This window comes from Drosophila busckii, chromosome 3R (genome assembly GCF_011750605.1).
Source record: "Drosophila busckii strain San Diego stock center, stock number 13000-0081.31 chromosome 3R, ASM1175060v1, whole genome shotgun sequence".
NCBI lineage: Eukaryota > Metazoa > Arthropoda > Insecta > Diptera > Drosophilidae > Drosophila > Drosophila busckii.
The window spans coordinates 5,051,459-5,064,092 of record NC_046607.1 but is presented as its reverse complement, the minus strand read 5'-3'; the positions used below and the strand labels follow the sequence as shown (position 1 = coordinate 5,064,092).

Here is a 12,634-nt window from a genome sequence, read left to right as displayed (position 1 = left end):
CTCACGCTTTGTACATCAATTTATGCTAATTCTATGTGGAAATATTGAAGCGCAGCTAAATTTAGACGCGTCACATATGTGACGCAATAAATTATGTTTGCACAAACTGTTTACGCTAATTAAATACATTTAAAATCATTGGCAAGTTGAAGCCCTAACGCATGTAACTATGCGAGAATTGAAAGAATTTGTGCGCATCTTTAATTCGAAGCCAAACAAGCTGCCTTAATTTGCGTATACGCAATATTTGAGTTACCTGGAGAATTGTTATGCTTTTCTTTAATTTCCATGCCCACATTTTTATCTCAAACAATTTAAAACACGCACATGCAATAAAAATAATAATTAAATTGCGTGCTTTAAGTTCCATAAATCTGCTTGCCGTTATCATTGCCGACTAAAAACAAGCTGGAATTAAATATCTAATGAATTTAGTGCACGGCGAAAAGTTGTAAAAGGTACAAAAAAATGCTGGTAAAAATTTAATTATTTCCATGCTATACAAAACAATAAAAGGCTGCATGCTGCGCGTAAAAAATGCTTAAAGTAAACAGCTTAGCATATGCAAAAAAAAAAGGTCAAAAGCAAACTCAACGCACTTGACACGTTCCAAGAAATGTGCGCTGTCTATATAGTGCGGCATATATACTACATAGTATATATGTTAGCGAGCTTTGCTTTTGGCCTTTTAATTTGTCTGCGATTCGCAACCATTTTGACTTTATGATGTGCGCCAAAAATAATCAACACTCGCTTAAATTGTTAGCTTAAGGAAACTCACTTAAAAAATCGTTGCCCCCGTAGACAATGAGGGTGCTGCGCCAAAGCTATATATAAACTGGGTAACTCATAGTTTTAGTGTATGAGTTGTGTTAACTCAATTGTGTTTAGCTGGAAACGCCTCGCCATATTTTATATGCTAGACTTAGTGCTCATTGATTAGGTTGGACTAACTAGGTAAAGCACAGGATATTCTTACGAGCTCAGCATCAATTAATATACATACAAAGATTTGTGAAAATGAATGCATGCAGACATTTGCAATGCTTGCACGTTAATTGAAACCAATTAAGCTTATATAAGTAACGTTCATAGAAGCCAAGTCAGGCAAAGGACACCCTTTTGGCATATAGAAGCCAATTGCTGGCCTTGAACTTGCTCGCCTCAGTGTTGTAATTTTCGTTTCATTTTTTTTTATTTACTTTGGTGCCAGCAGTGAATGTGAATTGAACTGCTTCTATTTTTGTATGGGTATGTGTAAGGCAAGAATTTTCCTTTGAAAATGTAACCCAGAATATTCCAGCAAGGATCATAATTTGCAAACGTTGACTGTTTGGTTTCCTTCGGGTCAATGGATCACAATCTAAAGATGCTCAAGTGTATAAAAGGTTTGTATGTTAATTACAAGTTTATAACTTTTTAGATTGATTGATAAACAAATCTTCACATTTATTGCTTGTTGTTTAACACACAATAAAGTTTGCTGTTCAAATTTTAATTACTTCCTTTGATTAAGTACTATTATTAACATTATTTAACGCTTTTACTTATCTTATACCTCCAGCAAATTTTTTCATTGCTGACTTATTAATATCAAGATTAACTAGCAAAACAAACAAACTAATCAGTAATACGCGCTTACCTATATTCTAAATTTAATCATAGATTAAATAACTTGATTAGCACAAACTACACTAATCAGTTATGAGCCTCTTCATATTTTAGCATTATCTCTATGACGGGCTCATTAAGATATTTACGGACGTCTTTGTTGAGTGCAAAGTCACCATGATCCCAGTCAGGATCCTCCATGTGATAAAGCTTATGATTTGGCAGGCGTTTGGCCAAAGCTAAAACATCTTCTACCGCAGCCATAATATCATTATCCGAGTACCACATATGCAACTCTGAGGTTATTTTCTCTACAGGATAGTCTGGTGGCTGCTCGGATTTGTAAACTAGTAGATTCTTTGCAGGACCATGATCGTACTGGCGGAAATGTCCTGATTGCTGCTCTTGCAGATAGTGCAGAATTTGATTGGTAGAGCAGCCAGCTGGATGTGTGGCCATACCCTCGGGCATTGCAGTCTAATAAAATGTACATATGTGTATTATTAAAAAAATATATATATAAATGATTATGATATGCATTACCATATTCACGCGATTAGCATCGTAAAGTCTGCCTACAACATTGTTACAGACTATACGGAAATTCAAATCTGGTTCGCACAAGTTGAAGAACATAATAGATATGAAACTGTTGTGTGGTATAAACTCTTGGGAGGAGAATAACAGCGAATAGGTATTGTGATGTCCTAGATATGGCGCAGCCTTGCGTACCAACTTATTTCTCATATTTTTCATAATGGCAATGGGAGCAAACAAGTTTGCTGTTTTAATCTTTTTGTTATATTCGGGAACAGTTGACATCAGCGCAAAGTAAACAGTTGTGCCTTGAGAGTGACCGACGTAGTGTAAACTTTTTTGTCCCTGTCCATTGGTCTTCAAAGCATAATCAATCATCGCCGACATATCGTAGACACCAATCTCATGCCAGTCGAAGCGCCAAAAGTAAGGATGCTGTGTGGAGAGTGTGGTGTGATTGCGCGAATAAGTTGTGCCACGCGCATTGCCAATCCATACATCGAAACCTGCATCAGCCAGCAGATAAGGCAAAGCATCATTTGGGCCGCTGAGTATCCAGGCATCCGAGCAACTAAATAGTCCATGCTGAATCAGCACCACAGGACGCTTCTTGTCTTGATTCTTCAGCTTATGCGAGTAAGGTATGCGAAAAATGCCTAGGATATAGCCGTCCTCAGTGACAACATGATGATGTTCCGCAGGATAACCATGAGCAGCCATGCGGTCGCGCTATATTAAAACCTTTTGAGTTTGTAACAATTATTGCAAGGCCTTAAAGCTTACAGTTGTCCTGCGTTCTCTAAACGCTAAATGTGCATCAGGATCATTGTAGAGCTTATAAAAGTCTATATCGACTGGAGCTACATCTACAGCTGCCGTTTGTACGGACCACACATATCCGAATAAAAATATTAAAGCCAAAATTAATTTGTACTGCATTGTTAAACGTTTAAACTTTGACTGCAGTTGGCACTCAAGCGACTTTAGTTTTTGTAGCATTATCTTTAAGTATTTTGGTGGCTTTGTGATAGCAGCCACTTAAAATTCCACTTGAAATAACAAATATAAAAGCACTACACTTACACTTTCTACAGTATATGAAAATCTTGAACAAGTTAATTCACATAATAAACGCATTGGTATTTGTTTAAATTTACGCAGTTATTTATAGTGCTGAATGTAAAATCTTAACAAAACAAATCCAACTAGTCTTAAGTTAATCCTCGCCAGGTGGCAGAGGTTGATTTAAATCTCCAACGGCAGGTACGGGTAATGGGCCAGACGTTGTGATCGAAGTCAATACAGGCACTGTTGAAATGACGCCAATACTCTCTGCGGGCTCAATAATTTCCTTCTTAATATTATCAGGATTAATATAGCCGCCGCTCTCATCCTAAAAATATGCATAGCATTAAAAATTGGACAAAAATTAATTAAGCAAAAGTGTAGCCTACCGTAACAAATACATCCACAGATTTGCCTGTTATAATATCTAGAATTTGCTGGGTTATGCCGCTCATGGGTTCCTCCTGTATGCTCTCTGCGTATTCAAGTAGCGCCGGCCTTAAGTCGGGGCACTGCTGCAATGCATCAGCCAGCTGAGGTGGAGGTAGTTGCAATAACACTGATAACGATTGCGGCTTCAGACGCTGCACGGTCTTAAGGAAGCCCTCCCAAATGACCTTTTGCCGCCAGACCTGTTTCATAATCAAACGTTGCAGCAGATTTAGCACAAAGTTCGAGAGTCTTGGGCAGAGCGTCAAGCTTTGTATGGTTGTCCGCATCATTAGCGTAGGCACGGGCATGATTTCAACAAGCTGCTGGAGCACAGCCATAAGCACATCTTGAGTGTAAATTTCACGTTCAGCCAAGCACAGCGAGGTGGCCTTCACAATGGCCTTCAGATCGCAAACGTTCGTGTCGATGGTATGCAATGCCACAAGCAAATCCGTAGGCGAAAGTGCCATCTGCTGATGGGCAAACTCAGCGCCAATGCCAAGCAAACGATTGAAGACCTCCTTAACGACAGCCTGATTGAGTTTGATCAGCTTGGGCAGCACGGCAATCAGTTCAGCACGCAAAAGTCCACTCAAAATAGGAATAAGCACACGCACATCCTTAACTTTGTTTTGGTATAGATCACGCACACGCTTCACCAAATCCGCATGTGGCGTGGGCACACGCTCTGTGAGTATATAGATGATGCGTATGACCAATGTTTCCATGCCTTTGGGACAGTCCTCGATGAGCTTTAGCAACTGCGGACATTCTACGCCCATTTTCTTAATAGGTGTATCCAGGCTGCGTAATATGGTGCGCTTCAACTCCGCTGATGTTTCCATAAATACTTTACAGATCTTTTCCAAATAAACTGCAACAATGTAAAAGTTTCTTAGTGTAATAAACAAGAGACGTTTGAGACCCACTTACGTTCAGGCTTGTATGGTAACAAAGTGAGTGCCAACAACAGGCAGATCTTGGCGGTGTCTTCCTTCCAGGCAGCCTCCGGTGAAGGTCGTCCGAAGTCTGCTGAAAATATTGCCGCAGGTGGCGTCTCTGCCAACACAAAGTCCAGCCATTCCATGGCAAACTCATCAATGCGAGCTGGCAATATTTCATGCACATGATAAATGGCAACCAGCTGCGCCAGTGCGCGCTCTCGTAGATCGGCGCGTTCATGCACCGCATAGTTAAGCAAAACACGTATGAAACGATTTTTACGCGGCGGACGCAACACGATGAGATCTTTGACCAACTCAAAGCCATGCTGCATATACTCCTCCACAAGGCACAATTGCACCAGCTGCACAATTGTTTCCTCGGGCAGTATGGGCGCCTCCAGATAAATGCGTCTCAGCAATATAATGCGCTCCTTATACTCACAGCGCTCATTAATGCCTTTTATCAGATGATTTAATAGCTCATTGTAGGCATGGTCCGGACGATTCTCTGTCTTGACGTAGGTGTGACGCGTAAATCCCTGCAGCAGAGAGTATTCCTCAAAGAGCCAAGAAAATGCCAAATCAATGCGCTGCTTTATGTCCTCTAAGATAAACTCCAATATGCCATAGCGCACATTATCAGGAAATGTAGCCGCAATAACAGTAACCAGTTTTCGTCGCTTTGCCGCCACGCCGCCCATAATACACTGACGTTCCGAGTTAAGTATGCGCTTAACCGAGTCCAGCAGAAATTTCTCTTTTACGTTGCGCGACATTGGCTTGGTAATCTCTTGCAGCTTGAGCGTCTTGGCGCGCTCCTTCATGCGCTCAATAACCGTTTGCTCGCCCTTGGCACGCTCCATGGTTTCACGCAGCTTCTTAGTTGCCTCTTCCTTGCGCTGCAGTTCCTCTTCAGTCAACGCGTCTGTAGCCGCATCGTCAGTGTCCATAGGCACGGGTTCAGGCAAGACAGCGCTTGCTGCTTGCGCTGGCTGCGCAGCCTTTGGTCTCATGGGTTTCTCTTTGCTAAAGGCATCTGCACCGGGTCCGAGACGCAGATCTGTTAGTTGTTGGCCAAACTGTCTTGCCAGCTTCGTCACCAGCTGTGGCAGAGAGAGCTGCCCAATGGGTACATAATCGGCTAAAAATTTCGCTGGCGCCACATCTGGCAACTGTGGCAAAAACTCAAGTACTAATGTAATCACCGCCTCCGGTGTGCGAAAGTGTTCAGTGAGAAACTTTTCATTAACACGTAAGCTTTTCTGACGCTGTCGCTCCAGCTCATCTTCGTCCAACTCCATTTCGCGTGATTGCGATTGTTGCTGTGGATCCTGCTCTGCCAGACGCGCTTTTTTGGCCATGCTCTGCGCAGCATGCTCCAGTATGCGTTTCTGACGGCGTGCCTGCTCTTGCTTATCCATTTTTGGCAGCAATTTTTGAATTTCGTTAGCGCTAGCGCCCAACTCCAATAACATATTACGTATTGTGCTGGCGAACTCAAAAGCGCCGCGAAGCTTAAGCAACGTTTGCAGCTGCATACGCAGACTTTTACGCACAGAACTGACCTGGGAGTCAGTTAACGTGGGCGGCAGGTTGTTATTGAGCTGACGAAACGCTTCAACGACGGCTGCCATGAAAACAGGACGCATTTTGGCCACAGTACAAAGACTGCTAGTGCAGGCAATAAGATTCACAGATGAGATGTGCGTAGTGCCATGGAACTGTAGCATTATGTCAAATATATTGGTGCCCTCGTCCTGCAGTTTTTGGCGTCGTATTAGCTTGCACTGTTCGGGCACATCCGACAGTGAAAAGTCACCCTCACGTTTCATGCTATCCTCCTCCGCATAGCTTTGCAGTATAATAATGCCCTCAAGGAACTTGATTGCATTTGTGCGTATGCCATCGTTCTCATTATCAATCATGTCCAGCACTTGCGCCTTTATTAAACTGAGCACACTCCAGGCCTGCTCGGCGCTGTCGCTCGCATCTGTCAAGGTGCACAAGTACTGCAGTCCATTTTTATATATGCTCCCACAGGCCTGTATGACACGCTTGATAACCTGGGCAGAGCTGTCACGTAGCAGCATCGATATCACATTAATTACATAGGGCAGCAACTCCACCTTAACCTTGCTGCAAGTTGAATAGGTAAAGTACCAAGTTTTCTTATTATATGAATATTTCTTCATACCAGATTTGCTCAATAAAAGAGACAACTTGCTTGCGCACCTCCTGATTCTGATCGTGCGCCAGTGATAGCACCGGTTCTAGAAATTCCTCGGCTAGCTCTGCGCACGAGCCCAATACGATTTCTTGCACTTTAACCAGCAGCTCGCATTTCAAGCTAGCATTAGCAGTGGAAAATTCATTGCACCATTCCACAACCTAAGAAGATGACAAGCAAAGGTGTCATATTAGGGCCGCATCAAATTCGACTGGCTGGTGTCGACGATATCTTACCTTGGCACGAGCTACGGCCGTTTTCTCATCAGTAAAGAGATTAGCCGTCTCTGAGACGAACTGGCTGCGTCCAATTATGCTATCCATGTCGCATTTATCGTACTATAAACTAATTTAAAAGTTTTATTCCTAAAAGCCGCTCGAAAGCCGACACGGCTGATGTTTCGATAGTCCTAGATATGTACTTTTACGCATGCTCATGAATGCATACGATAGTTGTAATATCGAAACTAAGAGATACTTTTAATTATTTTTAATTGTAAAGATATTTTATATTGGCACTGATCATTTACCATCACAAAAGTATTACAAACTTTATTTTGTATTTGATATTTAAAATAAACAGTTTAAAAAATATAATGCAAAATGAAATGTAACCAGTGCGAACAGCTGCAATATCTATTGGTAGATGAGTCGATATATCGGCTGTCAATTATCGATAGCATCGATGCATCGATTTACTCACATTTTTAAGGTGTTTTAAAAGCGTGAAAAAAACGCCTAAAACAAGTTAAAACGGCCAGATAACACAAATTAAAGTAGTTTAATACATACCGCTGGCATAGTTGACGACGTTAGCATACCGGGACGCGGACAGGAACAGAAAGCATCAGCGACAAAGAGTGTGTGTTATTGAACAACAGCAGAGGCCGAGGCTGAGCGAGAGCCAAAGAACGAGAGAGAGGGTGCTGCGTGCGTGAGTGTATGTGTATATGTTTGTGTGACTGTGTGGGTAGCAGTTGTGGCTGTGGAGCAGCGGCGACGACGAAGACGAGGGACAGCGGCAACGGCAGCGGATTTTGTAGGAGCAAACAGCAGAGGCCATAACGATTCAACGATTTTAAAGCAAACAGTTGAAATAAACAATTGAGCTCAAGTCAACTAAAGCAGGCCAGCGACAGCAGCAGCAGCAGCAACAAGAACAACAGCAGTTCAAGCTGCTTTTGTAAGCAATCAACGACGACCGCGCCCTAATGTCAAATAGCCAAGTGAATGCCGGTAGCAGTGGTAGCGTCGTGGATGAATCGAATCCTAATCCGAATCAAAATACAATTAACTCGCCAGCTGGTAACGGCACCGGCACCACCAACGTCGCCAATGTGACGGCGGCAGCAACTCAAGCGCAGCCAGCGTCCACAGCTGCAGCTGGAGCAGCACCGCCGCCGCATATAGTGGGTGCTTCCAACGCAAGCAATGTCAACACCACCACCACAACAACAACAACAACAGTATCAACGGCAACTGTTGGTGATGGTAGTGGCAATGCTGGCGTAACCAATTTAGCTGTAGACTCATCGCCACGTGAGTCCGGCGATGATTCTGAAGATGAAAGCGAAATATTGGAGGAGTCGCCATGTGGACGCTGGCTAAAGCGACGCGAGGAGGTCGATCAACGCGATGTGCCTGGCATAGACTGTGTACATCTGGCCATGGACACCGAGGAGGGCGTTGAGGTCGTTTGGAACGAGGTGCAATATGCGCAGCTGCAGGAGCTCAAAACGCAAGAGGACAAAATGCGTCAAGTGTTTGACAATCTGCTACAATTGGATCATCAAAATATTGTTAAGTTCCATCGATATTGGACGGACACACAGCAGGCGGAGCGGCCAAGAGTTATATTCATTACGGAGTACATGTCATCCGGTTCGCTGAAACAGTTCCTCAAGCGCACCAAGCGCAATGCCAAGCGATTGCCGCTTGAGTCATGGCGCCGCTGGTGCACACAGATACTGTCCGCGCTCAGTTATTTGCATTCCTGCTCGCCGCCCATCATACATGGCAATCTAACCTGTGATAGTATTTTCATACAGCACAATGGTCTGGTCAAGATCGGCTCTGTGGTACCAGATGCGGTGCATTATAGTGTACGACGCCAGCATCTGAATCAGCCAGAAAGCGAGCGCGTGCGTGAGCGTGATAACGAACGTGTTGGACATTATTTTCAAGCGCCGGAATACGGTGCCGCCGAGCAGCTGACCGCCGCAATTGATATCTATGCGTTTGGCATGTGCGCTTTGGAGATGGCCGCACTTGAAATACAGCCGCAGTGCAGCAACAGTGAATCGACTGCCATCAACGAGGAGACTATATTGCGCACAATCAATAGTCTGGACAATGATTTGCAACGTGATCTAATATTAAAGTGTCTAAACCCCAATCCACAAGATCGTCCAAGTGCCAGTGATTTGTTATTTCATCCACTGCTCTTTGAGGTGAGCGTAACTTAAAAGATAATTAGAAATTATTGTCTATAACTTTCTCCTTTTAGGTGCATGCACTCAAATTGCTGGCGGCCCATTGTTTGGTCTTCTCGCCCGCGAATCGAACCATGTTCTCGGAGACAGCTTTCGATGGGCTGATGCAGCGCTATAATCATCCGGACGTGATTATGGCGCAGCTCAAAATGTCTGGCGGCAATGAGCGCCAGTTCCGATTGTCCGACGTGCCCGGCGCTGATAAGCTGGAAAAATTTGTTGAAGATGTTAAGTATGGTGTGTATCCTTTGATTACGTACAGCGGCAAGAAGCCGCCACATTTTCGTTCACGTGCTGCTTCGCCCGAGCGCGCTGACTCGGTTAAATCAGCCACCCCAGAACCCGTGGACACTGAATCGCGTCGTATTGTCAACATGATGTGCAGCGTCAAGAAGCTGAAAGAGGATAGCAACGATATACTGATGACAATATTACTGCGTATGGATGACAAAATGAACCGACAGCTAACGTGCCAGGTGAACGAAGAGGATACGGCTGCGGATTTGACTAGCGAGCTGGTTCGACTTGGCTTTGTGCATCTGGATGATCAGGATAAAATTCAAGCGCTGCTGGAGGAGACGCTGCGCGCCGGCGTGCTAAGCGACGGTGCTGGTGCTGAGAGTTCAGGTGCTGGTGTGACCACAACGGCTACAATGGCTGCATTGGAGCAACTGGAACGCAGCTGGTCCATTTCGGATGCGGACAAAACAATGACCAGCAGCATGGCGGTCAATAGTAGTTCGCCTGGGACGGCTGTGATGTATGTGCCACAGGAACAGGCGGATGTTGAGCCCACAGCGCTCCACAATAGCAACAGTCATAACATTTGAAGCAGAAGGCAATGATGGAGCACGTGCATTGTTTTTATTAATGGCGAAGAAAACACAAAAAGAAAAAAAGAAAATTACACACTACGATTTTAATGCTACGATTAATTTTGTTATTTTTATATACCTGTATATGTATATGTATTGCATGTGGTATGTATATTCTATATATATATACATATATATGTGTGTATATGAATTTTGAAATAATATTTATGTATGTATGTATATGCAAACGATGTTGTACAAGGCTTCCAGGCTAGAGATTTCCAATGTGTATGCTACAACCGACACTCAACCACTATATACACCTACAAAGAACACACAGTCTTGCAGCTGCTGTAACTCGAAAGCAGACGAGCTTATAAAATCGAAAAAAAAATAAACATTCGCTTAGCACGACTTTCGAGAATGCCGAATTTAATTCGGAATTGTCGAATATAACGCTAGAAAATCTAATCTAATAATAATAAATAATTAAAAACATTTGATATGCGGCTGGCACACGATTCGAAAAACCGAAACAAATTAATACACAATTAAAGCAGTGTAGCAAATTATAATATTTGAACTATTTCAAAAATAGCATTTAGGCGCTCACAAAATTATGTACATAAATAATTTTCTATGGTACATATGTATATACCATATGTATACAAATTATTGATGATTAGCAAGCGTGACAAAAGAACAAATATCCCAAAAACAAAGGCATTGAATGTATTTGAACGTATTACAAATATTAGAATACAAATTAAAAGGCCGCAGTAACAAACAGAGAAATTATAATAAAAGACCATAGCATAAAGGCAGCCACAACTACAGCAATACACGACAGACATAGCGACACTATTATTAAATAAATAAATAAAGCAAAAACTAAGAAAAAAAAAAACGCATTTTGCTTGAAAGACATTTAGCTAGAAGCTTAGGTATATCAAATTCCCAAAGCGATTTTTTTTTATAAAATATGCTCACTATTATGATTACTTTATTATCAAATGAACTTGATAAATTTGAACATAATACTTTGTGCTTAAACTAGGCACACGGCGTAGCAACAAGGTCTGCCTCACTGGGCTCCGGCGTGCTTAGCCTTATGCGCTTGCACTTGCGTGCCTCTTCTGGCTCTTCGTCCGTAAAACACTCAACTGTGTCATCGGCTGCGCCATCATTATCCAATTGCTCTTTTGTATCAACCTTGCGGACGCCCAGTCGAGCATCGTACAAATCTAACAGCTTGTTGCCTTCATATAAGACAAATGGTAATGAAGCGCGCTGATAGTAATCCGGCAGCAATTCCAAATTGTTAATAACCATGTCCAGCATGTGAGATTTTTCGCACCAAATTCCAGGTGCATCGTTTCTTATCGGATTGATATGAACATGCAAATGATAGAATGATGGTTGATAGTGGAAGTACATGCGTAACTGTGAGGAATTCAAGCCGTAACGCTTGTTAATGGCTTGCTTAGCCGATTGTCGTAAGTTGCGCAACAATGGCAGATGACTGGCGTTGAGATCACGCAGGGATTTGATGTCGCGCTGCCGTACTATGCCCAGCAAATACAGATTGTCCACATTGCGTCCATCCCATTTCAGATCCGGCAGCAAAATAAAACCAGTTTCGGGATTATTGTCTTCAAACACAATACGCTCAGTTTCCTGCTTGTGCTCTAGTATATTGTAGACCCAATCCAGCGAAAACTGGCTGGAGCTTATGTATGGAAGCGTTATAGTTTCATAGAGATCAGGTGTTTCATTAATAAGGTACTTCTGGCATACGGAATACTTTTCAACATGTTTATCGGTGGCCGGATAAATAACAGTGCTCTTAACAGCTAGCAAAAATAATTAAGCCTGTAAAAAATTATTCATATAGGTATAGTCTATGCTACATACCACATAGATCCTTATGAGGCACACACTGGAAGCTGGCGTAAATATTGTTTACAAAATCTGTGCGCACTGTTAAATCTCTGCTAAAGTAGCTGGGCTTTGCCGGCGACTCGGCGTTCTGCTCGACTGCTACTTCGGTGGCCACATCACTCTCTCGATACGCTGCACATAAGCAATGCACATAAGAATTTAATTCTAAACATAATAAAAAATACGGCGACATACCATTCTTTTCAAAAACAACAATAGCGTTGTCAGTCTCAGACAGATCTGGGAACGTGCCCAATAGAGTGATACTTTTACATTTGCTGTTGTTGTTGAGAATACGGTTCAATCGGAATTTGCTTAAATCGTAAGTGGGTGACTTAATCTCGCTGCTCACATTCAACTTTGGACTATTTGTCTGCTCGGACATGATTAATATTTAATTATTTAAATGTATGCCTGTTGTTTATTTCAATGCACGCTTTTTGTGTAAGTAGTACAGCATGCAAAGATAACACTATATCGCTCCCTTTTTCGCACAATTTGCTCGATAACACATTGTTCCGATAAATACCAAGTACTGTGAAATTAATCATGGCGCAATTTTTAAACTAGC

The 12,634-nt window shown here is 42.6% G+C and overlaps 4 protein-coding genes across 4 annotated transcripts; 1 reads left to right on the top strand and 3 right to left on the bottom strand.

The window, feature by feature from the left end:
* Positions 1 to 1,507: 1,507 nt before the first annotated feature.
* On the bottom strand, positions 1,508 to 3,087 carry LOC108601448 (lipase 3). Its single transcript, XM_017989346.1, has 3 exons — positions 2,932 to 3,087; positions 2,155 to 2,877; positions 1,508 to 2,088 (listed from the first exon to the last, which is right to left on the bottom strand). The coding sequence occupies exons 1-3, from the start codon at positions 3,085 to 3,087 to the stop codon at positions 1,699 to 1,701; spliced, it is 1,269 nt and encodes a 422-aa protein (XP_017844835.1). The 3' UTR covers positions 1,508 to 1,698.
* A 203-nt stretch (positions 3,088 to 3,290) lies between these two features.
* LOC108603707 (symplekin) lies at positions 3,291 to 7,199 on the bottom strand. Its single transcript, XM_017992747.2, has 5 exons — positions 7,053 to 7,199; positions 6,784 to 6,977; positions 4,579 to 6,725; positions 3,603 to 4,519; positions 3,291 to 3,541 (listed from the first exon to the last, which is right to left on the bottom strand). Exons 1-5 carry the CDS (start codon positions 7,137 to 7,139, stop codon positions 3,365 to 3,367), a joined length of 3,522 nt encoding a protein of 1,173 aa, XP_017848236.1. The 5' UTR covers positions 7,140 to 7,199; the 3' UTR covers positions 3,291 to 3,364.
* Positions 7,200 to 7,497: 298 nt separating this feature from the next.
* On the top strand, positions 7,498 to 10,289 carry LOC108603709 (nuclear receptor-binding protein homolog). The gene is made up of 2 exons (XM_017992748.2): positions 7,498 to 9,265; positions 9,322 to 10,289. Exons 1-2 carry the CDS (start codon positions 8,027 to 8,029, stop codon positions 10,135 to 10,137), a joined length of 2,055 nt encoding a protein of 684 aa, XP_017848237.1. The 5' UTR covers positions 7,498 to 8,026; the 3' UTR covers positions 10,138 to 10,289.
* An 822-nt stretch (positions 10,290 to 11,111) lies between these two features.
* Positions 11,112 to 12,488, bottom strand: LOC108602418 (m7GpppX diphosphatase). Its single transcript, XM_017990533.1, has 3 exons — positions 12,259 to 12,488; positions 12,037 to 12,195; positions 11,112 to 11,975 (listed from the first exon to the last, which is right to left on the bottom strand). Exons 1-3 carry the CDS (start codon positions 12,446 to 12,448, stop codon positions 11,176 to 11,178), a joined length of 1,149 nt encoding a protein of 382 aa, XP_017846022.1. The 5' UTR covers positions 12,449 to 12,488; the 3' UTR covers positions 11,112 to 11,175.
* Positions 12,489 to 12,634: the final 146 nt, after the last annotated feature.